General features: G+C 65.6%; 5 protein-coding genes across 22 annotated transcripts; 2 read left to right on the top strand and 3 right to left on the bottom strand.

Annotated features, from left to right (window-relative positions):
• The first annotated feature begins 17 nt into the window (after positions 1-17).
• Positions 18-5,266, top strand: LRRC24 (leucine rich repeat containing 24). Its single transcript, XM_082433362.1, has 5 exons — positions 18-755; positions 2,537-2,787; positions 2,948-3,226; positions 3,395-3,563; positions 4,240-5,266. The coding sequence occupies exons 1-5, from the start codon at positions 155-157 to the stop codon at positions 5,160-5,162; spliced, it is 2,223 nt and encodes a 740-aa protein (XP_082289488.1). The 5' UTR covers positions 18-154; the 3' UTR covers positions 5,163-5,266.
• A 352-nt stretch (positions 5,267-5,618) lies between these two features.
• On the bottom strand, positions 5,619-9,667 carry LRRC14 (leucine rich repeat containing 14). 6 transcript variants are annotated; one of them, XM_082433381.1, is made up of 5 exons: positions 9,616-9,634; positions 8,892-8,969; positions 7,620-7,973; positions 6,855-7,439; positions 5,619-6,760 (listed from the first exon to the last, which is right to left on the bottom strand). In XM_082433381.1, the coding sequence occupies exons 3-5, from the start codon at positions 7,946-7,948 to the stop codon at positions 6,193-6,195; spliced, it is 1,482 nt and encodes a 493-aa protein (XP_082289507.1). In that variant the 5' UTR covers positions 7,949-7,973; positions 8,892-8,969; positions 9,616-9,634; the 3' UTR covers positions 5,619-6,192. The 6 variants fall into 6 exon arrangements, with proteins under 6 accessions (XP_082289507.1, XP_082289504.1, XP_082289506.1 ...); XM_082433378.1 differs by lacking the exon at positions 9,616-9,634 and adding an exon at positions 9,083-9,604; XM_082433380.1 differs by lacking the exon at positions 9,616-9,634 and adding an exon at positions 9,184-9,604.
• A 114-nt stretch (positions 9,668-9,781) lies between these two features.
• On the top strand, positions 9,782-16,407 carry RECQL4 (RecQ like helicase 4). Its single transcript, XM_082433334.1, is given in 22 exon segments — positions 9,782-9,958; positions 10,023-10,056; positions 10,183-10,286; positions 10,507-10,647; positions 10,957-11,574; positions 11,577-11,750; positions 11,828-11,954; positions 12,296-12,421; positions 12,507-12,599; positions 12,679-12,815; positions 13,247-13,330; positions 13,414-13,587; positions 13,671-13,850; positions 13,923-14,064; positions 14,145-14,407; positions 14,484-14,769; positions 14,852-14,981; positions 15,063-15,232; positions 15,306-15,486; positions 15,567-15,720; positions 15,857-15,965; positions 16,057-16,407. Coding segments are annotated over 22 exon segments (3,636 nt in total). The 5' UTR covers positions 9,782-9,874; the 3' UTR covers positions 16,182-16,407.
• A 78-nt stretch (positions 16,408-16,485) lies between these two features.
• MFSD3 (major facilitator superfamily domain containing 3) lies at positions 16,486-18,793 on the bottom strand. Of its 3 annotated transcripts, none has more exons than XM_082433395.1 (5): positions 17,622-18,793; positions 17,177-17,324; positions 16,969-17,093; positions 16,793-16,902; positions 16,486-16,703 (listed from the first exon to the last, which is right to left on the bottom strand). In XM_082433395.1, exons 1-5 carry the CDS (start codon positions 18,385-18,387, stop codon positions 16,530-16,532), a joined length of 1,323 nt encoding a protein of 440 aa, XP_082289521.1. In that variant the 5' UTR covers positions 18,388-18,793; the 3' UTR covers positions 16,486-16,529. The 3 variants fall into 3 exon arrangements, with proteins under 3 accessions (XP_082289521.1, XP_082289522.1, XP_082289520.1); XM_082433396.1 differs by having other exon boundaries at positions 16,793-16,873; XM_082433394.1 differs by having other exon boundaries at positions 16,793-17,093.
• Positions 18,794-18,876: 83 nt separating this feature from the next.
• GPT (glutamic--pyruvic transaminase) lies at positions 18,877-24,738 on the bottom strand (the record flags this gene model as incomplete). Of its 11 annotated transcripts, none has more annotated exons than XM_082433368.1 (11): positions 23,974-24,731; positions 22,670-22,968; positions 22,426-22,515; positions 22,243-22,351; positions 21,930-22,063; positions 21,544-21,787; positions 21,172-21,395; positions 20,802-20,976; positions 20,570-20,725; positions 20,354-20,466; positions 18,887-20,284 (listed from the first exon to the last, which is right to left on the bottom strand). In XM_082433368.1, the coding sequence occupies exons 2-11, from the start codon at positions 22,829-22,831 to the stop codon at positions 19,865-19,867; spliced, it is 1,827 nt and encodes a 608-aa protein (XP_082289494.1). In that variant the 5' UTR covers positions 22,832-22,968; positions 23,974-24,731. The 11 variants fall into 11 exon arrangements, with proteins under 11 accessions (XP_082289491.1, XP_082289494.1, XP_082289495.1 ...); XM_082433369.1 differs by having other exon boundaries at positions 22,670-22,835; XM_082433373.1 differs by lacking the exon at positions 23,974-24,731 and having other exon boundaries at positions 21,172-21,225; positions 21,316-21,395.

The raw sequence follows: 24,738 nt of genomic DNA, 5'->3' as shown, positions 1-24,738 counted from the left end.
AGAGAGCGCAACTTCCTACGCTGCGAGGACCGTCCCGTGGTCTTCACGCACCTGCTGGCCGCTGGCCCGGAGCCCCCGCGCCTCTCCTACTGCGGCGGCGGCGAGGCCCTGGCCGTGCCCTTCGAGCCGGCGCGCCTACTGCCCCTGGCCTCCAATGGGCGTCTCTACCACCCGGCGCCGGAGCGCGCGGGCGGCGTGGGCCTGCTGCGATCGGCTCTGGCCTTCGAGCTCAGCGCCTGCTTCGAGTACGCGCCCGGCGCGCCGGAGCTGCCCTCGCACGTGCGCTGGCAGGGCAGCCGTTTCGCCCTCACCATGGATCTGGCCCCGCTGCTGCTCGCCCCCCCGCCGCCCTGAGCGGCGGGCTCGCAGCCGCTGGCGCCCCCAGCCCCCCTGCGCCCCCCGGTCTGCGTCGCTGCGCACGCGCCACCCGGAGAGCGCGCTGTCCGAGTGCGCGTGCGCGGCGGAGGTGCGCCGCGGCCCCGCCCCGCCCGGCGCTGTCCGAGGTGCTGCCGCGGTCCGCGAACCGACGCGGGAGGGGCGGGGTCACGGGTGCTCTACCCCGTCCGCACACCCCCGGCCTGGGGCGTCCTCGGAGTCCTCGGCTTCGGCCAGCGCTCGCGACGGCAGACCCGGGCGGCCGGGAGGGAGGTGCGGGGGCTCCAGTGCGCGAGCGCGAGCGGCGCCCGCCCCTCCCCCGCCCGGCGCTGCTCGGTGGGCCGGGGTTCGGCGGGGGAGCCGCGCCGCAGGAGCGTCAGGTGAGGGGGCGCCCGACCCAAGGTCAGCGGGCGTGGGGGCGGGATCAGGGGCCATCCCGGCTCTGTCCCCGGCGATCACCGAGAAGGGCGTGCGACCTGGCGGGGACCACGCCCTGCCCTGAACCGGCCTGGGACAGACCGCGCCGGAGGGGATGCAGGGGGCGCCTTGGGAGATCAAGGCACCCGACTTGGGCCTCGCACTGCGCTGGAGAGCGTCGCAGGGCTTCCTCCATTACCCCTCCAGCCTCCCCTCCCCGCACAGATGGGCGGCCTGGAGACAGTGACAGCCTTTGCCAAATCCAGTATGTGACGCCCCGCCCCCTGCCCAGCCAGATTAGGGGGTTCTCCACTGAGTAAAAGGATTTCTGGCCTGGCTTTCCCCGCTCTTCCTGCTTGAGTCCTCAACGCTGCCCAGGCCAGCCCTTCCACACGAATCAGCATCTAGTGGGTGTCCGTGTGGGCAGCAGTCCCCTGAGTCTTGAGGAGGAGACCAAGAACCTTCTCTGTTTGAGAGGCCTTGCCACTGGAAGCTAGGTGGACGCCCTGGGCCAAATCTTTTGCTCAGGGAAATGGATCCTGGGGGCTCAGAGTATGCCCCCTAGTTCTCGGGGTTCTTCACACACCTTCTGAGACATCTGGGAACTGCCTCTGCCTGGGCCAAAGCGATTCCATTAAAACTTTTGCTGTGCCTACTTCTCTTCAGTGATCTTAAATAATCATGTGAGTTACAATTTAGAGCAAGATTTAAACAAACACCAAGGCCACTTGGTGTCTTTCCACATGACTCACTCTCCTAATAGGGAGACCAGGTGAACAGGCAGGTGTTCAGAGCAGGGACCATTTGAGGTGGGGCTGAAGGCTAGCTGATAGCACACCCTCAGCCCTGCCATCCCTGGCTTCAGACTGGCTGGCTTCTCAGCCCAGGTCCCCACCTTTACAACTAGACTCACTGTGCCTTGAACTAGACCCAGGCCTTCTCCTCTCTCTAGGGTCACAGCTGCATGTGTCTAAACCCCAAAACACTACACACTCCTTCAGAGTCCAGGAGATCAGTGTTCCCAGAGCCTACTTGGGAAACTACACTAAAACCCAGTTAGTGGCCCAAGGCCCCTCTTTCACACCCCAGCCATTCCAGGGCCCCACCCACCCCCAAAGACGGATGCACCTTTCTCGGAGCCAGCATGGAGAACACAGGCCCACAGCTTCTGAACTGGCTTTCCTATTTGTCTCATCCCCCAATTGTCTAACAATTTCCGAGGAAAAGCTCTAATTCTAGCTAAGCTGTTCTACCAACTCCCACCCCCAGGAGGGCAGGGCCAGAGGCTGGACAAAACTGTGCCTGTGGCTGGTGGCTGCCCTGAGACCAGTTGTGCCCACGTCCTGCATCAGTTCACAACCGGTGAATCCCAGGGCTGGGGTCATAGCATGAGTTCTAGAGATAAAAATGACTAGAGTAAACCCTGGGTCAAGGTTAGGTGAGGGCAGGGACGGACACTAGCAGCGTGGAGCCTTGGGCAGAGATGGGATGGGGAGAGAAGTGGGTTGGGGTGGTGTAGGCGCTCCTTCTGTGGCCTGTGTGGCAAGACCAAGGACATGAGAAATTCTAAACCGAAACCTGATGCCCCAGATCTTTATGCCTTTTTATAAAGGAAGGCAATGAACATTTTATCAGTTTCTTGAACTAATTTCAAACTTCAAAAATCAGACATGGTGTGTGCCTCCATCCGTGCTTTTCACTGGCTCTCAAATGTTAGGGACAGGCCTGACAACCTGTGTTCCAGGAGGCGCATCCCATCGGGGCCAGACTGTAGGGAGGCTGCTGAGAAGGCTGCAACTTCGTGGCCTGCGGCCGGTCCCGCAAGAGATGGCCCCAGGGGCGCCCGCACTGCTGCTGCTGTCGCTGCTGTCACTGCCAGGTCTCCCGCCTCGCGCTACAGGCTGCCCTGCGGCCTGCCGCTGCTACAGCGCCACGGTGGAGTGCGGCGCCCTGCGGCTGCGCCTGGTCCCACCCGGAATCCCGCCCGGGACGCAGGTGGGCACCGAGTGGGGCTGCCGGGCTGCGGGCCAGGGGTGCCCACGACACGGAGGGATGGTGTGTGAGCCTCCCGGTGGGTGAATGGGGCGCCCTAGGGAAAAGAGAGACCCCCCCCCCTCAGCGGGGTAAACGCCCTCCCTCCCTCCTTCCGGCACAGACGCTGTTCCTGCAGGACAACAGCATCGCGCGCCTGGAGCCGGGCACCCTGGCGCCCCTCGCCTCCCTGCGTCGTCTCTACCTGCACAACAACAGCCTGCGCGCCCTGGAGCCAGGCGCCTTCCGTGCGCAGTCGCGCCTGCTGGAGCTGGCTCTCACCGGCAACCGGCTGCGCGGCTTGCGCGTTGGCGCTTTCGCCGGCCTGGCCCAGCTGCGCGTGCTCTACCTAGCTGGCAACCAGCTGGTACAGCTGCTGGATTTCACCTTCCTACACTTGCAGGTGAGGGGGGAGGAGTGGGCAACAAGGGCAAGAGGTCCTCCTGCACTGCCACCTGCCTTCCCGGGCTGGAGTAGTGAAGGGAAGAAAAGGCAGCCCAGTCTAGCCTGGTAAGAAGGGGACATGTCCCCCAGGGCTCCTTTCCCTGATGACCTACTGTCCCTGCTTCAGCGACTGCAGGAGCTGCACCTGCAGGAAAACAGCATCGAGCTGCTGGAGGACCAGGCCCTGGCCGGGCTCTCCTCGCTGGCACTGCTGGACCTCAGCAGGAACCAGCTGGGCACCATCAGCCAGGAGGCCCTACAGCCCCTGGCCAGCCTGCAGGTCCTGCGCCTCACAGGTACCTCATTCTGGGGGCAAGGGACTCTCATGCAAAGGTAGCTTCCTTGACCACAGTGGTGGTGGTAGGTAGCTGGCCCAGCTGTGGAGGGGGCTCCAGTGGCAGTGCTCTGGGGGGCCCCACCACCACCCATAGCCATGACAGAAGGCTGCTAGGAGTAGGGGTGCTGGCAGGGTTACAGTTGTCTAAGGGAGACAGAAAAGGTATGAGTCCCTGAACAAACTGGACAGAGCTGAGCGGCTCACACACTTTGGGGCCAGGAGAGGGCAGGCAGGAAAAAACTGGAAAGATGAGACCAGGACTGGGGACATTTCCTGGAGACAGCACCCGAAGACAAGGCTGGCAGGATGTGCAAGGTTTTAGTGCTGGTGGGATGTCTATGTGCACACAGAGTTTCCCCCAGATAGCAAGACTTGTCACAGGGAGAGACGTCAGAGAAGCGGGGGCTTTCTCAGAGATGGGTGAAGTAAACTGGACGTGCATCACAGAGAGGAGGTGGGGGGGGGTTTGGCTGCCCACACTTAAGGAGCCTGGGGTCAGAGAAGGGGTGGCAGGGGTCCCCAACTGTGGGAGGTGAGAAAGGGGCTCCTGCTCTGGCCAACAACCCCAACCACACACGCTGTGCTCTGGAGCCACCCCTGAGCTAGCTACCTGTCCGCTGCTGCTCTGCCCACAGAGAACCCATGGCGCTGTGACTGTGCCTTGCACTGGCTGGGAACCTGGATCAAGGAAGGGGGCCAGCGCCTGCTCAGCTCCAGGGACAAGAAAATCACGTGTGCAGAGCCCCCCCGCCTGGCACTTCAGAGTCTCCTGGAAGTATCTGGCAGTAGCCTCATCTGCATCCCACCCTCTGTGCACGTGGAGCCGCTGGAGGTGACAGCCAACCTGGGTGAGGACCTGCGGGTTGCCTGCCAGGCTTCCGGCTACCCGCAGCCCCTGGTGACCTGGAGAAAGGTGGCGCAGCCTCGTGAGGGGCCGCCGCAGGCCCAGGCCCAACCTGAAGGCGGGGTGCCGGGCCCAGGTGGGCCCGGGGCATCCGACACGGGCAGCGGCATGCTCTTCCTCACCAACATCACCCTGGCCCACGCCGGCAAGTACGAGTGCGAGGCCTCCAACGCCGGCGGCGCCGCCCGCTTGCCCTTCCAGCTTCTGGTCAACCTGTCCCAGCAGCTGCTGCTGGCGCCTGCGCCGCCGCGGGCCGGCGGCCCAGTCAGCCACGAGCCCCTGCCCGAGGCGGGCGGCATGGCCTTTCGCGCCCTGGGCCTGGCCACGCAGACGGCCATCGCGACGGCCATCGCGCTCCTGGCGCTCACGGCGCTGCTGCTGGCGACCATGATCTGCCGCAGGCGGCGCAGGCGCAAAAAGGCACCAGGGCCTCCCGGGGAGGGCGCGCTCTTCGTCAACGACTATTCGGACGGGCCCTGCACCTTCGCGCAGCTCGAGGAGCTCCGCGACGAGCGGGGCCACGAGATGTTCGTCATCGACCGCTCCAAGCCGCTCTTCGCCGAGGGCCCGGCGGAAGCGGCCGAGAGCGCAGCGCCCGGAATCGTGCAGGGCCTCCCGCTCCAGCCGCCTGCCGCCTACGAGATCCGTTGCTGAGGGGGGGCGGGGGCGGACGCGCGCTGATGACGCGGGCCACGCGGATTGGCCGACCCGGCTCGTCCCGCGCATGCTCCAGCGTGATCAGTAAAGCGTGGAAGCTGCGCAGTGTTGTGAGCCGTGTATGGGGTTCCTGGGCGTCGGGCGGGGCGGAAGCACCTGCGGACCCCTGCAGATGGAAGTTCTGGGGCGCGAACGGAGGGTAGCCAGGGTAGGCTTCCAACGCCCCACTGAGGCCTTCCAGAAAAACCCCTGCCCAAATCACCAGACCTCCAGCTCTGCAGGTCCGCCTCGGGCCCCGCCGCCCCAGGAAAAGCCTGAACCTCTGCGAGGAGGGGCGACGGACTGCGGAGATGTCCAGAGAAAAGATGGGGCGGCAGGCCGTTAAGACATATCACTCAGTGGCCAGGCTGGGGGTGACAGCAGAGCAGGAGACAACTCACTCTGACCAGTTACGACAGAAAAAATAGCCACAGATTTAAGTTCTAAGCATACTGCACGTTTGTACCTTAAAGACACCCTCTGGCCCCCAAACCCGGCCGACAGGCAGTTTCCTGTGTGCCAGGGAAAGGAGAACGTTAAGAGGCCCCCGAGTGCCTGGGAGCCCAACCCTCCTTGAAGCAGGCCCCTGTCCAAACTTCCACCCCAGAGCAGTCTGCTCTTGGGGAAGGCCCAAAGGAGAACATCCTCTCTCAGCTCACAGATCCCAGGAACATTCCAAGGAGAGAACCAGGACACCGGAGGGCAGCTGAGTGCAGCCTAACCAGGCAGGGCCATGTAGGCCTGGAATCCAGCCCTCAGGCCCACAGATGGTCAGCGAGTCAGGGGAGCAGGTGCAGGACAAACCGCACAGGGTGCTGCAAAAAGCATGGGCATGCTCAAGGTGCGCCCAGGAGCAAAGAAATCAGAGACTAGTGCCTTTGTGTCAGGCCTCCAGCAAGGTCCCAAAGGCTCTGACTATCCAAGGGGCAAGAGGTCTCCAGTAGCCCTGGACCCCAGGACAGCCTAACTCTCACCCACAGGCTGGAGGTCACAGGCTAAAGTAGTCTGCAGCCAGGCGCCCATAGATGTCTGTGGTCCAGAGCACGTGGGCACGGCCTGAGGCCAGTAGCAACTGGTGCAACTCGGCCTCCACGCGGGCAAACTTCTCCTCATTGATGGAGGCTTCCAGCAGGACAGAGGCAGGCGGTGGCCAGGGCAGGCCCTCATAGCAGTCCACGGGGAAAGGGTGCACCACCGTGCGCAGCTCGGCCTGTGCCACCGAGTCCCTCAAGAGCTCCTTGAGGCCCGCCATAGACAGCGGGTTGCCGTAGAGGCCGAGGTAGCGGAGGCTGGCACAACGAGTCAGCACAGGAAGTGTGGCCAGCAGTTGGGTATCAGCAAGCTGGCACTCGGTCAGCTCGAGGTGCAGCAGCGTCGCTGCTGCTGCCTGCAGCAGACCCTGGAAGGGCTCCAGCTGGCTGCCGGACAGGTCATTGCCACTCAGGTCCAGCTTCTTGAGGTGGACAGCATGGGGGCTCCGTGCCAGGAAACGCAGGTCCTCAGGCAGCAGGGCACAGAAGGCCAGCTCCAGGCTCTCCAAGGGGCTCTGCAGGGTGCTGCGGAGGACACAAGGGGTCACAAATAGGCTGGGCCAGGGGAAGGCCTCCTGGAGGGGAAGGGAAGGGCAGGGCAATAGCAGGGCCTGCTCACCTGAGCAGCTGGTCCAGCCGCCCCGAGAGAAGAGAGGAGCCCATGCTGAGCTCCCGCAAACAGGTGAAGCGGCCCATCTGGGCCAGGAAGTAACGAAAATTGTCCTCGCCGTCCACAGAGGGCTGCCGAGAGTCCCCGTGCACATAGTGTAACCGCAGGCTGGCCAGGTGCTGGAAGCGGGCCACGTGTGGGATGATGACGGACAGGCCTCGCAGGCCCAAGTTGTTGAAGCGCAGGTCCACGCGGCGCAGGCAGCCCGCATCCAGAAGCTGCAGCAGGGCCACGGTATTGCGCATGGGCAGGTCCTCAGCCCGCAGGTCCCGGCAGCAGAGCCGCAGTGGACTGTCCGCGCTGCTACGGAGTGCCTCCCGCAAGAATGCATAAGAGGCCCGGTTCACCCGCAGGTCCACACGCACCTCCACAGGAACGGGGGCCAGACCGGGCTCTGCAGTCCCGCCCTGCTGCTGTGCGATGCACGTGCGGGCCACTGCTGCTGTGCAGTCCCACATGCTCATGGTGCCCGGGTCCTGCTCCACGCCGTCATCCAGAAGGCCCGTCATGTCCAGCACCCGCAGCGTGTGCTTCCTGGGAGCACGGGTGGACTGAGGCAGGAGACAAGGGGACACAGCCCACACCCACTCCCAGCCACCTTAGGACAGGAGCAACATGCCTGTTCCTGCATTGTGCTCTTGCACCAGCCTGGACCCTCTTGGGGGACCCTCTCTGCACCCCCCAGGCCCGAGGGCCCCTCCAGTGAGCCCATACCTGCCGAGGGGCTGTGTGCCAGCCTCAGTCTCCGGGGTGTGGAGCCGGGCAGTCAGCCCCAGGATCACGGCTTGCATGCTCTCTGTGCTAGGCCGCTCCTGCAGCAGGGCCCGGCTGCAGTGGGCACACTCCTGCAGCAGCTGCTGGAAGCTAAGCAGTGGAAAGGGCCACGTGTGCACCAGCTCGCGCAGCACAACGGTCTTCTTGTCCATGAAGGCCACTTTGAAGAGCAAGGGGAAGAGCTCTCGTGGCAGCAGGGGCAGGGCCTGGCAGGCAGCTGACTGGCACTGGAGCACCTGCCGTGTGCTCAGGAACACAAGGGTGTGCATGGTGCTGGGCCGGGCAGGAGGCCACCTGCAGGGAAGGGCCCTTCAGTGGGGAGGACAGGCCCCAGGCCCCCACCCCCTCCACGCACTGGTAGTGGGAAAGCTCAGCATGGTGCTGGGCACAGAGTGGAGAACCATGGCACCAAAGAGCAAGTGCTAGGTGCTTTGCCTTAGGCTAAGAGTAGTGAAAAGGAGAACGAGGCCACCCCCAGTCCCTGCCCTCCAGAAGCACAGAGGCCTCCCTAGAGAGACAAAGCCATCGAGCAGCACACAAACAGCATGGCACCAGAGATGACCAGCTCGCCTGGGTGTGCGTTTGATGGCTGTTACCCTGAGGGGCCCACCATCTGTATTCCAGGCCTCCCAAATCACAAAGCCACTTATCAGAGATCTGTTCTTCTCCCCTTCCTTAAAAGTAAGCAAAAACAAAGCCCCCCTATCCCCCAAGCACTAGAGAGATGGGATACTACCAGGAGGCTGGAAGCTGCATCACAGGACCCTCTCCCAGCCTCCTCAGAAGCCTTGGGAGGCCGCCCTTGGATTCTGTGCACCACAGCAAAGAAGAGTTGGAAGTACAGATGCAGTTTAATAAACAGCAAGGCAAGTAGAAAGGAGCAGAACCCAGACAACTCTGAGTCCAAAGGGCCTGAGTAACCCAAGCTCTCAACACGAGCCCCAGTTCTAACTACTGTTTTCCAGGAGCATTATCAGACACGCAGATCCCTGGAGATTTACAGAAAGAATGCCTCACCCATCGAGATCCTCGCTACCTGTGTAAATGTCTCTCTCTTCCCTGGAGAACCATGTTAAAAGAGACCAAGTCTCAAACCCATGGGATTCAGAGGCCCCACACTAGGGGTCTTTGCTCAGGTGGGTAGAGGCAGCTGCCAAAGGGACGTCCAAGCTGACAAGGAGCACAAAGGAGGTGCCTGAGAGCACAGGGTACCTGGGTGTCAGCTCTGCTGCTGACTTACTGTGCGCCCGCCAGGCACCTCATTCTCAAAACTGCCTCTGGGTCATCTCCCTGAAAACAGATTAGACAACTAAGATCTAGGCCTTGCCCAATAGAAGTCACAGCCTGGGTGATGAGCTCGGGAATGGTGGCAGCCTGGCCCCAGAGCCCCTGCTCTTGCGGACCTCACACACAAGTCCTTAGGGCACTGGTTCCTGAGAAGCCCGGGACGTCAACCCTCGGCCTCGCTCTGCCTGTGGACAAATCTCGCGAGGACGATTCATACCTCGTTGTAACAAGACAGACCAACCAAGCACCTGTCACGAGAGGAAACGAAAGCAGCCAGTGTGTTCACCGCGGGAGGAGCCTCTGTGTGGTGGCCGCCGCCCCCCACCGGCCCGCGGCTCCGCCGTTTCCCTGAAGACGCCCCCGCCCGGCTCCTCCAAGCCTCGAGCCGCGGGAGGCTCTAAATCCGACGCCCTCCGCCTTCCGGGCGGGGTCTGCCCCTCGAAGCCTGTGCGTCGCCTCCTGGGACCCGAGGCCGCTCAGCCCGGCATCGTGCTCCGGGTCCTCCCCTCCCCGCAGCCGCACCGCCTGGGCTCCCGCCCCCGCCTCCCGGGCGGCGCCGTCCCGAGCGCCCGCACCGGCCTCGTGCGGCCAGGCAGAAACGGGGACACACGCAGCCACGCTCTGTCCCCGGCAGGCAGCCTGCGCTCACCGGGCCCGCAGATGCCGCCGCCAACGCCGCCGGCCCCGCCTCACCGCACGTCGCGCCCCGCCCAGCGTCGCCGCGCGCCGCGATGACGTTGACGCCCCCCATTGGCTGCCACCCCATGGCCCCGCGGATTGGCTGCCCCGGCCCGGCGGCCTCCGCGTCGCCCCGCCTCCAACCCCGCCGAGCGCCCCCAGTGGCTGGCGGCCGGCGTCGCCCTCCTGGCGGGAGATTCCTGGGGCGCCGGGCGCAGAGCGAGGAGACCATGGAGCGGCTGCGAGATGTGTGGGAGCGGCTGCAGGCGTGGGAGCGCGCGTTTCGGCGGCGGAGCGGGCGGTTGCCGGGCCAGGTGCGGGCTGCCCGTGGGCGGGGAGCTGAGGGAGCGGCATCCGGCTGACGCGCTCCCTTTACAGGAGGACGTGGAAGCGGCGCCCGAGGAGACCCGCGGTGAGCGAGCGGGCGCGGGGCGGAGGGAGCGGCCGGGGACGCGGGCAGGGGGCGGGCGGCCTCCACCCCCACGCCCAGCCGAGCCCTGCCTCCTGAACACCGACCCCCCTCCGGCCCCGCCCTCAGCGCTCTACCGGGAGTACCGCACCCTGAAGGAGGCACTGGGTCAGGCCGGCGGTCTCGGGCCTCACGGCTCGGAGCAGTCGGTTCCCGCGGCGGCGGCCGAGGAGGTACCCGGGCTCGACATCCCAGCCTGTCGGTCAACTTCCTGTATGCCGGATCCAGGAGGAGTCGTGACCCAGGCTCTGTGGGGCGAAGAACTCAGGGGGCGGGCTGACAGGGTGGAGGAAGGACAGCCCCCGCCCCTAGGTCTCCGGGGCTGGAGACACCTCTGTCCCCCCGCTACGCCATACTTTCCGCGGCCTAGATCTCTACCGTCTCTTCCTGTAGATGCTGGAGCCCAGCTGCTGGGGGCCCCACCTGAATCGGGCTGCGACCCAGAGCCCCCATCCTCCATCCAGGTTCAGCTCTCAGGGATCTGTGCAGGACTACGGGAAGAGGCTTAAGGCCAATCTAAAGGGCAGTCTGCAGGTGAGGGTCGGGCAGGCAGGGCGTCCAGCCGGGGTCCAGAGCTACTCTTGGCCCAGGAGCAGGGTCAGCAGACACCCAACTCTGTTAAGTCTTTCACACGTATTCACGCGCACACACACAACTCCAGTATTTCTCCGGGAGCAGCTCTCCAGAAGAGCTCAGGGTCAGCCTCTACTCTCGACTTATTTTATGTCCTAGTTTTAAGTTTCTCACGTCGCCCAGCTGTTACAGGTGGGACCTCCAGCAGGTTTCAGAGTTTGCAGCACCCCCAAGGGCCTGAGTTCCTGCTTGCTTATCTCTCCCTCCCAGGCCGGGCCAGCCCTGGGCCGAATACCCCGGCTTACACGAAGATCCTCCTCCAAGATGCCTTCCCCAGGGCCACCAGGCACAGGAGCTGCCACCATCTCTCCAGAAGAAGTCAGTGAGGTGCCCCCCCAGCCTCCCAGGCCCCAGCTGAGGCCAGGCCGGCCCCAGCAGCTGAGGGCATCCCTGAGCCTGCGGCTGGGCTCCCTAGACCCAGGCTGGCTGCAGCGGTGTCACAACGGGACCCCAGATTTTCTGGGGGTTCCCAGGGCCTGCCAGCCTTACCTGGGTACAGAGGAGTCCCAGCTTCTTACTCCAGGTGTTGCATCTGTCCTTGGTCCCAGCGCTGGCACTGAGGTGCCTTTACAGGGCCCAGAGGCTCCAACCCTACCAGCAGCTGGTATCAGTGCAGGGAACTCCCAGCCTGGTACCCGTCAAGGCAAGAAGCGGAGATGGAGTGGGGAGCTGGAGGGAAGCCCTGCACAGACCCAGCAGGACAGCGGCCAAGCAGGACCGCTGCCTGCGGGAGCTGGGGCTGCAGCGCCTGCAGAAGACTGTCCAGAGCAGCCTGTGCAGGCACAGCCCCCCAGCAAGCCCCCAGCCCCCAGGTATCACTGCCCTAGCCTCCCAGCAGCGCTGCCCTCAGTCGCGCCATGGTGGGGAGGGCTGTGGGTGCAGTTGACCTGTGCGTCTCTTCTAGACTTGCTGTCCGCGATAGGGGGAACTATGTGCGGCTCAACATGAAGCAGAAACGCTACGCGCGGGGCCCGGCCTCAAGGGGCAGGCTCCTCCGCAAGCAGGTGGGAAGCTGGCGCCAGATGCTCCCGCTCACCTGCCTTGCTTCTTGCTCTGTGAGTTTCATTTGTGTCTCCACTAGGTATGGAAGCAGAAGTGGCAGAAAAAAAGAGAGTGTTTTGGGGGTGGTCAGCCCAGAGCCACAGCCCAGGATTCCTGCTCCCAGTGTGGGCAGCTCAGTCACTGGGCATCCCAGTGCCCTCAGCCAGGTGAGGCCTCTGCCTTGGGGGGTGGCTTGGGCCAGCGCTGCTTGTAGGGGTTGTTGTGCTCTTTGGGGAGGCGGCTCTGGCTCAAGCAAAAGGCCCTCCTAACTCCTGCCCCTGGTCCAGAACTTACCTTGGCCCCTCAGAAGGAGGGTGGCGAGGATGAGGGTGGCACACAGACCCGGGCCACGTTCGAGGAAGTATCCCAGAGAATGGGCGCTGCCTGCCGCCAACTCTCTGGTGAGCAAAGAGGTGGAGGAGAGGTTGTAGCAAGTGGCTTTCTTGCCAGAGTGACCGCAGACCAGTCCGGAGCTCCTGTCCTACCCTATCTTATCTGCTCTCAGCAGGTGAAGAACACACAGAGCCTGCAGGGCCTGAGCTGCTGGTGCCCACAGGGCAGTCTGTGCCCAAGGCTCCTTGTCCGCCTCCTGTGCCACCACTCTATCCGCCAGGGCCTTTGGGGCAGGTGGTAGGTGAGTAGACGCCTACCAGCTCCAGAGCCTTGACTGGGGGGTGGGGGCGACTCGGGGCCATGCTGACTGATACCTGTGTCCACAGACACGCCAGCTGAGGTGTTTCAGGCCCTGGAGCAGCTGGGGCACCAAGCCTTCTACCCTTTGCAGGAGCGTGTGGTCATGCGGATCCTGTCTGGTGAGTGTGGCCGGCAGGGGGCGTGGTGGGACTGAGGCTGGGCCGCAGAGCCGTGCTCTTGACCCTCTGTAACACCCAGGCATGTCCACGCTGCTGGTGCTGCCCACAGGGGCTGGTAAGTCCCTGTGCTACCAGCTCCCTGCACTGCTCTACTTCCGGCGAAGCCCCTGCCTCACACTGGTCGTCTCTCCTCTCATGTCGCTCATGGACAACCAGGTTGGTGGACAGGGTCCTTGGGTAGGTGCAGAAGGCAAGAACTGGTACCCATGGCTCTGTTGACCCACTTGGGCTGCTGCTTCTTGCCCCACCCCCACCCCCGAGTGGCAAGTCGCAGGCCATTCTCAGCTCTGTCCATAAGCTGGCAGTGGCCCAAAGGCAGCAGGGACACAGCTGGCTAGACCCGGGCCCACCCACAAGAGGAGCAGCTCGGGGGCGGGGCATCCCCACTGGGACCTGTCTCCAGTGCTCCTGAGTCAAAGCCCACATGTGGCTCTGAACCCTTAGTCGTAGGACCCAGGGTCTGCGTTTTTCTCCCAGAGATCCTGCAGGGGACACAGCAGTAGTTGTCAGGCCAAACCATTCTAAGAGGCACGTGGGGAAGGGCCAGGGCTGGTGGCCTGTGACAGGCTGTGCTCCTGTACCTGCAGGTTTCCGGCTTGCCCCCAGGCCTGAAGGCGGTCTGCATCCACTCGGGGATGACCAAGAAGCAGCGGGACTCTGCCCTGCAGAAGGTAAGGCGTCCTCGCAGGGCGAGACTGGCAGAGGCAGCAGGCAGACCCCTTGGCGGTGCTCCTGACCTTGCCGTCATCCTCAGGTTCGGTCAGCCCAGGTGCAAGTGCTGATGCTGTCGCCAGAGGCGCTGGTTGGGGCGGGGGGCGCTGCCCTCCTCACTCAGCTGCCACTGGTTGCCTTTGCCTGCATCGATGAGGCCCACTGCCTCTCCCAGTGGTCCCACAACTTCCGGCCCTGCTATCTGCGTGTCTGCCAGGTAAGTCTTGGGGGGGGGGCGGGGTGGGTGCTACGTGAGCAGACCAAGGAAGGTTGGGCATCTCACCACTCCTCTCCACACAGGTGTTGCGGGAATGCATGGGTATTGGCTGCTTCCTGGGTCTCACAGCCACGGCCACGCGCAGCACTGCCCTTGACATGGCCCGGCACCTGGGCGTGGCCGAAGAGTCTATCCTCAGGGGGCCGGGCACCATCCCTGCCAATCTGCACCTCTCTGTGTCTTCAGACAGGGACCCAGACCAGGTAAGCACGCACACGTGGGCCAAGCAGAGGCCTTGCCTTCCGACTGCTCGTGCTGACCCTTGTCCTCTCCAGGCTCTGGTGACGCTGCTGCAGAGTGATCGTTTCCGTGCCCTGGACGCTGTCATCGTCTACTGTAACAGACGAGAGGACACGGAGCGTGTCTCTGCCCTGCTGCGCACCTGCCTGCGTGAGGCCCGGGCCCCAGGATCCCGAGGTGAGGTGGAGGCAGGCCTGCACCCCACAGATGGGCCCCGGGCACATGCCCCACCTGACCATCGTGGGTCTTCCCTGCAGGCCGAGCCCCGGAGGCTGTGGCTGAAGCCTACCATGCCGGCATGGGCGGCCGGGAGCGGCGGCGGGTGCAACGGGCCTTCATGGAGGGCCGGCTGCGGGTGGTGGTGGCCACGGTGGCCTTCGGGATGGGGCTGGACCGGCCAGACGTGCGGGCCGTGCTGCACCTGGGGTTGCCCCCAAGCTTTGAGAGCTACGTGCAGGCTGTGGGCCGGGCTGGGCGTGATGGGCAGCCTGCACACTGCCACGTCTTCCTCCGGCCCCAGGTGGGTACCCGTCCCACCACCGCTCCCCCAGCCCCGCCCCCTGCTGCGGCCCCGCGTTCATGCTGCCCTGCTGCAGGGTGAGGATCTGTGGGAGCTGCGCAGACACGTTCACGCCAACGTCATCGACTTCCTCGCCGTGAAGAGGCTGGTGCAGCGCGTGTTCCCGCCCTGTGCTTGCACCCGGCAGCCCCCAGAGCAGCAGGGAGACGAGAGCGGGGAAAGGCACTCGGGCAGGGTCCTTGTGGCTACATCTCCCCAGGATGCTGACCATCCCGGCCTCGAGCACACAACCCGGTGCCCGGGCCACAAGCGGGCGCTCCCGGTGCAGCCAACCGTGCAAGCCCTGGATATGCCCGAGGAGGGTGAGGAGCAGGGAGCGTGAGAGGTGGGGGTGAGGGGACACCCCAGCATCCCCGCATCTTCTGAGCCCTGCTCTGCCCCCAGCCATCGAGACTCTGCTGTGCTACCTTGAGCTGCACCCACAGCGTTGGCTGAAGCTGCTGGCGCCCACCTATGCCTGCTGCCACCTGCGCTGCCCCGGGGGCCCCACCCAGCTCCAGGCCCTGGCCCACAGGTGAGCGTACATCCCACCCCTGGCTCAGGACAGGGACAGAGAACCAGGGCTGCCAGTCACATGTCCCTTCCCCTGGTACAGGTGTCCCCCCCTGGCTGTGTGTTTGGCCCGGCAGTGCCCCAAGAAGACAGGTGGGGGAAGCAGTTCTGTGGAGCTGGACGTGGTCGAGCTGGCAGACTCTATGGGCTGGGAGCTGGCCCCCATGCGGCGGGCTCTCCACCAGCTGCGGTGGGATCCAGAGCCTGGGACAGGTGCGCCCGCCCCCAGCCCTGCTTGCCGCCTGTTTGCCGCCTTTCTGCCAGTTTCTGACACCCTATCTGGCAGGTGTGCCTCGGGGCACGGGGGTGCTGGTGGAGTTCAGGGAGCTGGCCTTCCACCTGCACAGCCCCGGAGACCTGACAGCCCAGGAGAAGGACCAGATCTGTGACTTCCTGCACGGCCGCGTGCAGGCCCGTGAGCGAGAAGCCCTGGCCCGCCTGCACCGCACCTTCCGGGCTTTTCACAGGTGCAGGAGAGGGTGGGCAGGGCCTGGGTCACCCCATCCTCCCCAAGGCGGGCCGCTCTGACAGGCTCTCGCCACCCCAGCGTGGCCTTCCCCAGCTGCGGGCCGTGTCTGGAGCAGCCCGATGAGGCACGCAGCGGCAGGCTCAAGGCCCTGCTCAGCCACTACTTCGAGGAAGAGTTAGAAGCACCGGGGGGCGTGGAGACCGAGGAGGACCCTGAGCCAGGACAGGCCAGGGTGAGTGTCGGGGCCTCTGGGGAGGCGGGGGGGAGAGGAGTTACAGAGAGGACGCACCCCCGGCTGCAGGCACACACCTGCCTCCCGCCCCTCGCCGAGCACTGCGGAGCAACGTGCCACGTGTCCCCACCGGCAGCTCCAGGACTGGGAAGACCAGATCCGCCGGGACATCCGCCACCTCCTGTCCTCGTGGCCAGAGCAGCGCTTCTCGGGCAGGGCCGTGGCCCGGGTCTTCCACGGCATCGGTGCGGAGCTAGGAGGCCCAGCCCTGAGCAAGGTGGGGGCTGGGGGCAGACCTGGCCGGAGTCCTCAGAGCCGCGTCTCCTCCCACTGCAGGAAGCCCCTGCTATCCGGCCCAGGTGTACGGGCGGGACCAGCGCTTCTGGAGAAAGTACCTGCACCTGAGCTTCCATGCCCTCGTGCACCTGGCCACAGAGGAGATCCTGCTGTGGGGCTGCTGACCACCCTGCCGCGGAAGGACCCAGTTCCCCCACGTCACAGACACGGGCCTGAGCAGGGGCTGCATGGCCACAGCATGGGGGGTGTCAGGTGCAGCAGGTCCTCAAGGCAAAGATGGGCACAGATATCAGTGGTCAGGACAGCGACCAACCACTCTGGACAAGGGCCACTATCAGTAGCGTGGGGGCAAGGAGGCCCCAAAGCGCAGAATAAAAGATGCTCGAGTCATTTTCAGGAACACTTCTTCCACCGCGGACAACCCCCCAGCCTGAGGACAGCCTTGCACGTCACTCATCCCAGACACAATCCAAAGGCACGCTCCACTTTATTGATAAGTCTGGCCACCCAGTTCAGGCCAGGGTGTTGGGTGCAAGGCCCAGGTACAGCATGGGTGCGGCTGAGAGAGCGAGGAAGACAAAGAAGCAGAGACGTGGCCCCAGGCTGTCAGCCAGGGCTCCAGCCAGCGTGCCCATCAGCAGCTTCCCCAGCAGCTCCAGAGTGGCCAGGAGACTGTAGTGTGTGGCCTGCGGGGGTGGGGGCGGGGGGGAATCACATCAGGACCTGCTTGGACTCCAGTCCTGCAGCCCCTGGTGTTGCAGCCACATCCCCTCACCTGCAGGGCACTTGGTGCCAGCTGGCTGCAGCGCATCATCAGGGTGAAGGTGGTGGTTGTGACCAGGCCCCCCAGGAAGTGCTGCAGACACAGGCTCAGCAGGGCTGCCCCTGGGAGGGCTGAGGTCAGCAGGGCCCAGGACTCCAAGCTCCTCCCCCCTGTGGCCCACCCCTCACCTCTCAGGACTGTGCTGGGGGCCAGGCTGGCCCCAGGGCTGTCCAGGTGAAAGAGCAGGGCAGTCTGGCAGGCCAGGCCACCAAGACGGAACTGAAGCGCTGACTTCAACAGGGGCAGTGGCTGCCTGGGGTGGGGTGATGGGGCAGGTCAGAAGGTGTGGGGAAGGAAGGGGAGAGAGGTGGGTGGGGCAGGCTGAGGGGGGCTCACCAGCGCCTGGCCAGGAGGGCCCCACCCAGGGATGAGCCGGCAATGGAGCAGGCCACAGCGCCCACACCATTCCACAGCCCCAGCTCTGGGGTACAGATGCCGCAGTCCAGCAAGAGCAGTGGGAACAGGGCGCTGGTGCCCTGCTCACCTGTGGAGAGAGTCAGTAGGGGTGGCTGGCACACCTCCGCCTGGGCCTCAGTCATGCTCCCCCAGCCCTGCCTTTTTCCTGGGCCACAGATGCCAGGAGACAGCTGGGGCTGGGCTTCGACGACGCTCAGGGTCAGCGTGAAGCAGCTCAGAGAGGCCCAAGGGAGTGTGGCTGGAGCTGGACCTGCAGAGGGCCGGGCTGGGCTCCAGACTTCAGGTCAGACCCCAAAGAGGAAAGGCAGCCCTGCAGGTGAGTTCCGGGGCTCCTGTGGGCCCACCCCTGCTGTTCCTGACTCACCCAGCTTGTAGGTGAGCACGAAACCCACTGTCCACAGGGTCCCAGGCACGGCCAGCAAGTCCTGCCCAAGGTGCAGGGTGTGTCGGGGGTGTTCTGAGGGCAGAGGTGGGGGAAGCTGTCGCAGGGCTGGTGCCACCCAGGTCAAGGCAGCAGCCAACCAATAAGTGGCAGCCAGGAGCAGAAAGAGCAGGGGCCAGGAGAGGGTGGGCACCAAGGCCAGCAGCCCACCCCCAGCCAGCACCGCCCCCAGCTTGTACGCGACCACCTGCACAGTGTTGCCAGGTCCCAGCTCTGCGGGCTCCAGGAGCCGCACAGCCAGCATGTCCAGGGCCACATCCTGCACAGCTGCAGCCAGATTCAGCAGCAGAAGCAGCCCCGCCACCGTGACAGGCAGCCCGGCCTGACCAGCTGTGGCGGGAGGGTGGGATGCCAGCAGCCCACACACCAGGCCCAGAGCAGCTGTGCTGAGCGTCAGCCAGGCCCTTGGGGAGCCCCGAGTGTCCACCAGCGGGGCCCACACAAGCTTGAACAGCCACGGTGCGTACAGCGCCTTGGCCAGTCCCACGCGTGTCAGGGAGAGGCCGCGGGCCCGCAGCAGCACGGGCAGCAGCCCAGACTGCAGCCCATAGGGCAGGCCCTGCACCAGGTAAAGGCCGGCCAGCGGCAGCAGCTTCCCACGCATGGCGAGGAGGCGGGGCGCTGGGGCGGGGGCTGGGGCCCAAGCTCTAGTGGCTGGGTCTGGGTTCAAGGCCGGCCGGGGCGGCATGAGAGGTTCCAGTCAGAGTGGGGGCAGGGTGCTTCCGAGGGGGGTCCGGTCCGGTCGGGATGGGGTCAGGGGTCACAGAGCGGCATGGCTCTGGGGCTGGGCCAGGGTTGGACAGGCTGGCGTTCGCACCCGCGCCCTTGGGTCCTGGGGGCGTCAGAATGCCGAAGAACTGCAGGACTCCTCCACGGCGGGGCTGGGGCAGCGCTCTGGCCCGGGCGGCGCAACCCGGAGACGCCGCGGCCATAGAGAACGCGGGCGGGCTAGAGCGCCGGCCGCCTTCTGGCGCCCCCGGTGGCCAGCTGTCCTCGAACGTCGGGAGCGGCCAAACCCGCGGCCCATTCAGGTCCCTCCCAGGGCTATCAGATCTGGTCCCCAGACCCTAACTCTCCGGAAGTGCTTCCTGGTGTCTAACCTGGAGCCTGGTGGCCGCAGGGTCCACTGGGCCCCCCACGGAGGACCCGCTGTCTACTACCGCTTACTTCGGCTGCTGGACCCTCACCTCGCTGTGCTAGTGGTCTCGGCGCCCTCCCTAGGCCAGTGGCCGCAGAGCGTCGTGGAAGGCAGGAAGTTCGTGGGAAAGGCCTGAGCCCACATTCAGCCCAAGGAGGCACCCGGCTGCTGCCCGAAACGCCCTCTAGTGTCTAGCGACGAGGCCAGGAGAGCCAGTCTACGCCGGCCCCAGCCTGACCCCAGCTGGCCATGGAGAGGGCGGGGCGGGGCGGGGCGGGGTCCACCCGACGAGAAACCTGCGCCTCCCCTGCCCTCTCCTGCCCAGAGCCTTGCTGTGTGGGGCACCTGAGGCCCAGGGGAGATAGTGAAGCAGGGACTATGGTTAACAACCGCATCCAGAGTGGAGCTGGGGCCTTGGCCAACACTCTCCCTAAGCCCGTGGGTCGCTGAGGCCTGCCAACCCCTAGACCAACTTGCAGACACCTGAGCCAAGACATTCCGTCAGCTGCTGAGGCCACGCGGAGTGAGCTTCCTTTCATTTCCACACATTTTGGCGGCCCAGGTTTCCTTATCTATGAAATGGGGACTACAGTGCCCACCAGAGAGGACCCTTTGTGCAGTGATCCACAACAGTGTCTGGCATGCACATCCTCGCGCGCCAGTGTCAACGACACAGGGCTGCCCGCCAGCCCCCAGCCCAGGTCCTTCAGCCCAGAGCTCCACAGGGCACCTCTTCCTCAGCATCTTCCGTGCTCTCTTCCCCCAAACTTGCCCTTGGGTGCCCCAGCTCAGGAGGGGGCCTCCCCTCTCACTGCTTCCCAGCCCAAGAACTGCATTTGCACGTGGATGTCACACACCACACACAACATGGCAAAGCGAGACCAGTTTGCTCTTCCTCCCCTCCCTGCTCTTGGGCCAGCACCACCGCTCCTCGAGCTGTCCAAAGTGGCAGCACCACTGCCCGCGCCCACTTACAGGAACCAAGACTGCCCCTTTGAGTTCTCACGGTCACTCCGCTTCCCAGTGCTCACCCCATCCCGCCAAATCCATCCTGTAAGAAGGTCACCTCCCCTAGAAGCCCTCCCTGACCACTCCTCCCGGGCCCCCAGGCCTGCACAGAACCCCACACAGAAAGGCAGTCAGGAATGGACAAGACGGCGGAGGCGCATACAGGTGTGCACACAGCCTCCAAGCAGCCAAGCCAACCCACTGCTTTATTAGGGGCCTCAAGAGAGGCAGGGGCCCAGCCACACAGGCAGCAGGAGCAAGTCCAGAGCGCTCCAGAGACCCCAGGACCCTGAGCACTGTCCGCCCGGGGTCCTCCCTGCCGGCCCAGCCTGGCCCCCAGCGGTGTCCTCAGGAGTACTCGCGGGTGAACTTGGCGTGGAACTGGCTCAGCGTTTCCAGCAAGGGCCGCAGCTTCTCCATGGGGGGCAGAATGGTCATCCTAAAAGGGGGAAGAAGGTAAGCGAATGGGGTTGGGGTCGCGGGGAGGGGCTGCGGGGCCCAGCCTCACCGGAAGTGGTAGGTGCCTTCCCGCTGCCCGAAGCCGCTGCCAGGCACCACGCAGATGCCGGTCTCCTCCAGGAGGCGCAGGCAAAAGAACATGTCGGGAGCCAGACCCAGCTCCTGGGGGCGGGCGGGCGGGGGGGGCGGGTCAGGGCGGGGCGTCCCAGGCCGCGCGGGCCCCGCCCCGCCCCGCACGCCGCACGCCGCACGCCGCACGCCGGACCTGAGCGCGCTGCACCGCGCGAGGGGGCAGCTGCACGCGCGGGAAGGAGTACATGGCTCCCTGCACCGGATTGCAGCGGATGCCGGGAGTCTCGTTGAAGACCTGCTCCGTGAGCTTGGCCTTGGCTGCCAGCTCGGCCAGCACCGCCCGCTTCTCCTGCGGCCGTGGAGGGAGAGCCGGTCAGGCTGGGCCAGGGGCGCGGCGCCCTGACCTCGCGGCCCCGCCCACTCACCGCCTGGAACTGCGCGAAGGAGGGGTCGGAGGGCGCGGGCGGGCTGACCGCCACGTCTAGCAGGACCTGGCCCGGCGTGGGCGGGCACAGGCGCACGCTCCGCAGCTTCTGCATCTGCTGCTGTACCGCTGCGTCCATGTTCACCAGCTCCACGTAGCCGCCGCGGAAGCCGCACCTGCGAGGCGAGGGCGGGCGTCGAGGCAGGGCAGGCAAGGAGGGGCCGGCCTGGCGGGCGAAGTGAGCCAGGCCGCGGCCCGGGTGCCCGGCCCCGCCCGGCCAGCACGCACTCGCCCATGTAGCCCTTGGAGACCGAGTGGAAGGAGGCGAGCTCCTGCCGCGCCGCGTATGGCGGCCCCATCTCCGTGAGCACCTTCTTGAACGAGTGGAACTGCGAGCCCTCGGCGTACACGTTGTCCTGGTACACCTGGACGGGCGGACGGGCGACAGCGGGGTGCGTCACGGGGGCGCGCGCCGCCGCCCTCCGACCCCTACCTGCGGGGGCCCCGGCCAGCACCTCATCGGCCAACAGGAAGAGCCCCTCCTCAAAGGCGAAGCGGATCACGGCCTCAATGCACTCGCGGGTCTGCACCTGCCCTGGGGCACAGACGGGTCCGGGGTCGGCTGAGGGGGCGCGCTGCTCTCCGCGGGGCGGCGGGCGGAGGGGTAGGCTGACCCAGGCGCAGAGGGCGGGGGTGCCTGTTCGGGCCAGGGCGGTGGGGCGGGGGCGGGTGGGGGCGCGCACCGGTGGGGTTGCCGGGGTTGATGATGCAGAGCGCGCGGGGGCGACAGTGGTCACGCGCCTGGAGCAGCGCGCGTCGCAGCTCGGCCACGTCGAGCGCCCAGGCGCGCTCCTCGTCCAGGTAGTAGTCCACCTGCACCGCGCTGAGCTCGGCCAGCGCGGCGGAGTAGAGTGGATACTGAGGGATGGGGATGAGCACGCCCGTGCGCGTGCGACCCTCGCCGGCCACCAGCAACTTCAGCAACGTCTGTGGGTGGGACCGGGAGGCGGGGTTGGCGGGCCGAGGGCTGCACCCGTCCCCCGCCCCGGGCGCCGCCGTGTCAGGACGAGCCGACCCGCTCGGCCGCGCACTAGGAGCCGCGGTGTCTTCCCGCGCTGCCCCGGCCTACCACGATGGCGTCGCTGGCCCCCGTGGACAGGAAGATGTTATTGGGGTCGGCGGGAATGCCTCCATCGCGCCGCTCAATGTACCGCGCCACGTCCTCGCGGATCAGCTGGGTGCCAGAGCTGATGCTGTAGGCCCCTGGGCCCGGGGACAGGGAGGACGGGGTGGGAGTGGGGGTGGGACAGGTGAGGTCCCCTTGCATCCCTCCCGAGGAGATCCGCCCCTTCCAGCGGGCAGATCCCCCCGTCTCCTGGGACAGCCTCCTCCAGCTCCTGTTCCTGCCCCTCCCTGGGGCTTGGGCAGGTTCTGGCACTCACCCAGGCTGTGGCCCCCACATGCCTGCAAGATGCGCTCCGCCCTCCTCTTGGCGTCGTCGGGGAAGTCAGGGCTGTTCAGGAGATCAGGGTGGACGCAGAGCGCCAGGACCTGGGAGGAGCGAGTGCTGGGGCCAGGGCACATGGGCTGACAGGGAAGGGGTGCAGGGCAGTACTGAGCCTCACCTGGCGCAGGAAGGTGATAGGCGTCTGCCCCATGGCCTGTGCGTCCCCGATGTTAGCTCGGATGACCTCAGTGAAGGGCTTCTTTACGCCCTGTGGCGGGGGGGGGGGGGGCGGGCGTGGGCAGTGACAACGGACCTTATCGCTCCCACAGGCCTTGTCTCATTCGGCCCACGGGTGGGGGGAGAATGGGGCCACTCAGTGCCCCGGTGCAGCCCTGAGGCAGTGGTGGGGCTCAGGATCCTACCTGGCGCAGCTCCTGCTCCAGCTCCAGCGCCCGCAGCACGATTGGGCCTCGTACCGCATACTCCACCTTCCGGACACACGGGTTCATGGTGTCCAGCGTCAGCACCTTCTCCTTCAGCCCGTTCGTTGCAGCCTGACCGTGGTCACCTGTTCTCAAGGCCATGATCCTGCTTGGACCGGGCAAGAAGGAGACTCAGGAGGCGTCAGGATCCAGAAGTGTAGGTGAGGGAAGCTGGGTCCCGGCTTGGTGGGCCAGGGCTGGGAAGGGGGCACCCTCTTCACTGCAGCCTGCTGGCCCCACTGAAAGGGACAGAAAAGGCTGAAGGAGCTGGGCCCGCCAGGCCCCGCCCCACCCGTCTGGGCACAGTTCTGCCCTGGGGAGCCACAGGGAGTGGGTGAGAAGACAGGCGGGGCTTGGGGTGAGGCCCAGTGCCCGCCCAGTGTCCCCATGACAGGGGAGCAGGAGACCCACATGGGAGGTAGGGACAGACGGAAGGGTCAAGCAGCTCTGAGGGACTAGGCTTGGGGGAGGGGAGGTGGGCTGAGTGCCCTGAGGGGTTGGCAGAGCCTGGCAGAGCTGAACCTGGAGGGGAGAATGAGGCCTGGGGCCTCTGGAGATTTACCCCAGTAGGGCTCGGCCGAGGCCTAGCCCTTTTGGACCCCCCCATCTTTGCTTGGGCCAGCAGAGTAGGCCTGTCTCCCGGGTAACTGAGCCAGGCCTCAGGAATCCTGGGGCTGTCCGGGGAGGGGAGTGAGGCTTCAGATGCGGGGGTTCCATCTGGCCCCTCCTGCGCTGGGGACCATGGCCCGCGGCAGCAAGAGCCCTGGGGCCGGACCTCGGTCCCCCATCAGTGCTGCAAGGCTGGAGTCGTTGGGTTGGGGTGTTGGGGGAGGGGCAGGGCAGCTCTGGGCCTTCGCAGGGCCCTTGGACACCTCAGCTGCTCTGGGCTGCTGTCCTGCCCTTTCGCCAAACACACACCAGCCTGGGGCTGCCCTTGGGGCCACACCACAGGCAGGGTGACCTAAGCTTCCCTTCCCTGTGGCTCCTGATTGGTGGAGAGAGTGGGAAGCCAGCCGTGATAAGCCCTCAGGGCCCCACCTCCACAGGCCCTGCAGGGAGCTGATAGGCCATGCCCAGCGGTGGCCACCGCAGCACCAGGATCTGGCTCCGCAGCGAGGGTCAGGGAGCAGCAGGCCCTCTCAGCTGAGCGGGGCTGTGGGTGGCTGGTCAGGCCTGGGGAAGGCTTGGCCCCTTTGCTCCTGCCGGCTGGAGAGGAAACAGGAGGCCAGACGGCAGCCTCTCACCTGCGTCTCCTGCTCTGCTGCTGCCTCTGTCACCTCTGCCTCCCAGTCTGCAGGCCTCTCTGGGCCCCGGGCTGGAGAACAGGTTAATATGGGCCCAGCCGCAGGCAGAGCCAGGCCCCGCCCGCCCCCTGGCAGCAGGGCCATGTGGCCGCTGTGGTGGCAAGTGGACCTTGGGCAGTGCACCACCCCACACTCTAAATTTAACCAGCAGCCTCCCCGCGGCCCCCCCCCCACTGTGCTGAGGACACCCCTCCAACCACTGATGCCCAGGGACGGGGGGCGGGGCCTGTGGACACTGGGCTGACCAGGTCAATGTCCAGCGGAGAGGGTGGCCCAAGCCCATGCCACCCAGCACTGGTGGCCATGCCAAGCAACCTGCCCTGGACAGATGAGCTGGCAGTGCCCCAGCCCTCCCAAGTGAGGCCCCGAAGGGGCCCTGTCACACTGACACATCGTGCCTGGTCAGCTCAGAGCCTCAGCAGCCAACTGTTGGCCCTCCTTGCCAGCCCGAGCAGAAGCTGGCAGCCAGGCCCCAAGATCAGGGCTGCACGCCAGTAATGGGGAACCCGCCCCCCACCAGGGAGGCTTCTGACGCTAGCCTTGTACCACTTTGACCCTCTGGCTCTTACCCAAGAGTCTTATGGAAAATACTCTCTCCTTTTCCAAGCCAGGATCCCTGCCTCTCCAGCATGGACACCCCCAGCCCTGGCCAACAAGGAGTGTCCTTCTGAAGCTCCCCGTTCCCCTCAAGAAAGCAAAGAATTA

Source organism: Balaenoptera physalus, assembly GCF_965194825.1.
Source record: "Balaenoptera physalus genome assembly, chromosome: 17".
In the NCBI taxonomy this organism is placed as follows: domain Eukaryota; kingdom Metazoa; phylum Chordata; class Mammalia; order Artiodactyla; family Balaenopteridae; genus Balaenoptera; species Balaenoptera physalus.
Note: the sequence above shows the minus strand (reverse complement) of the source record. Positions and strands in the feature narration are given on the sequence as shown.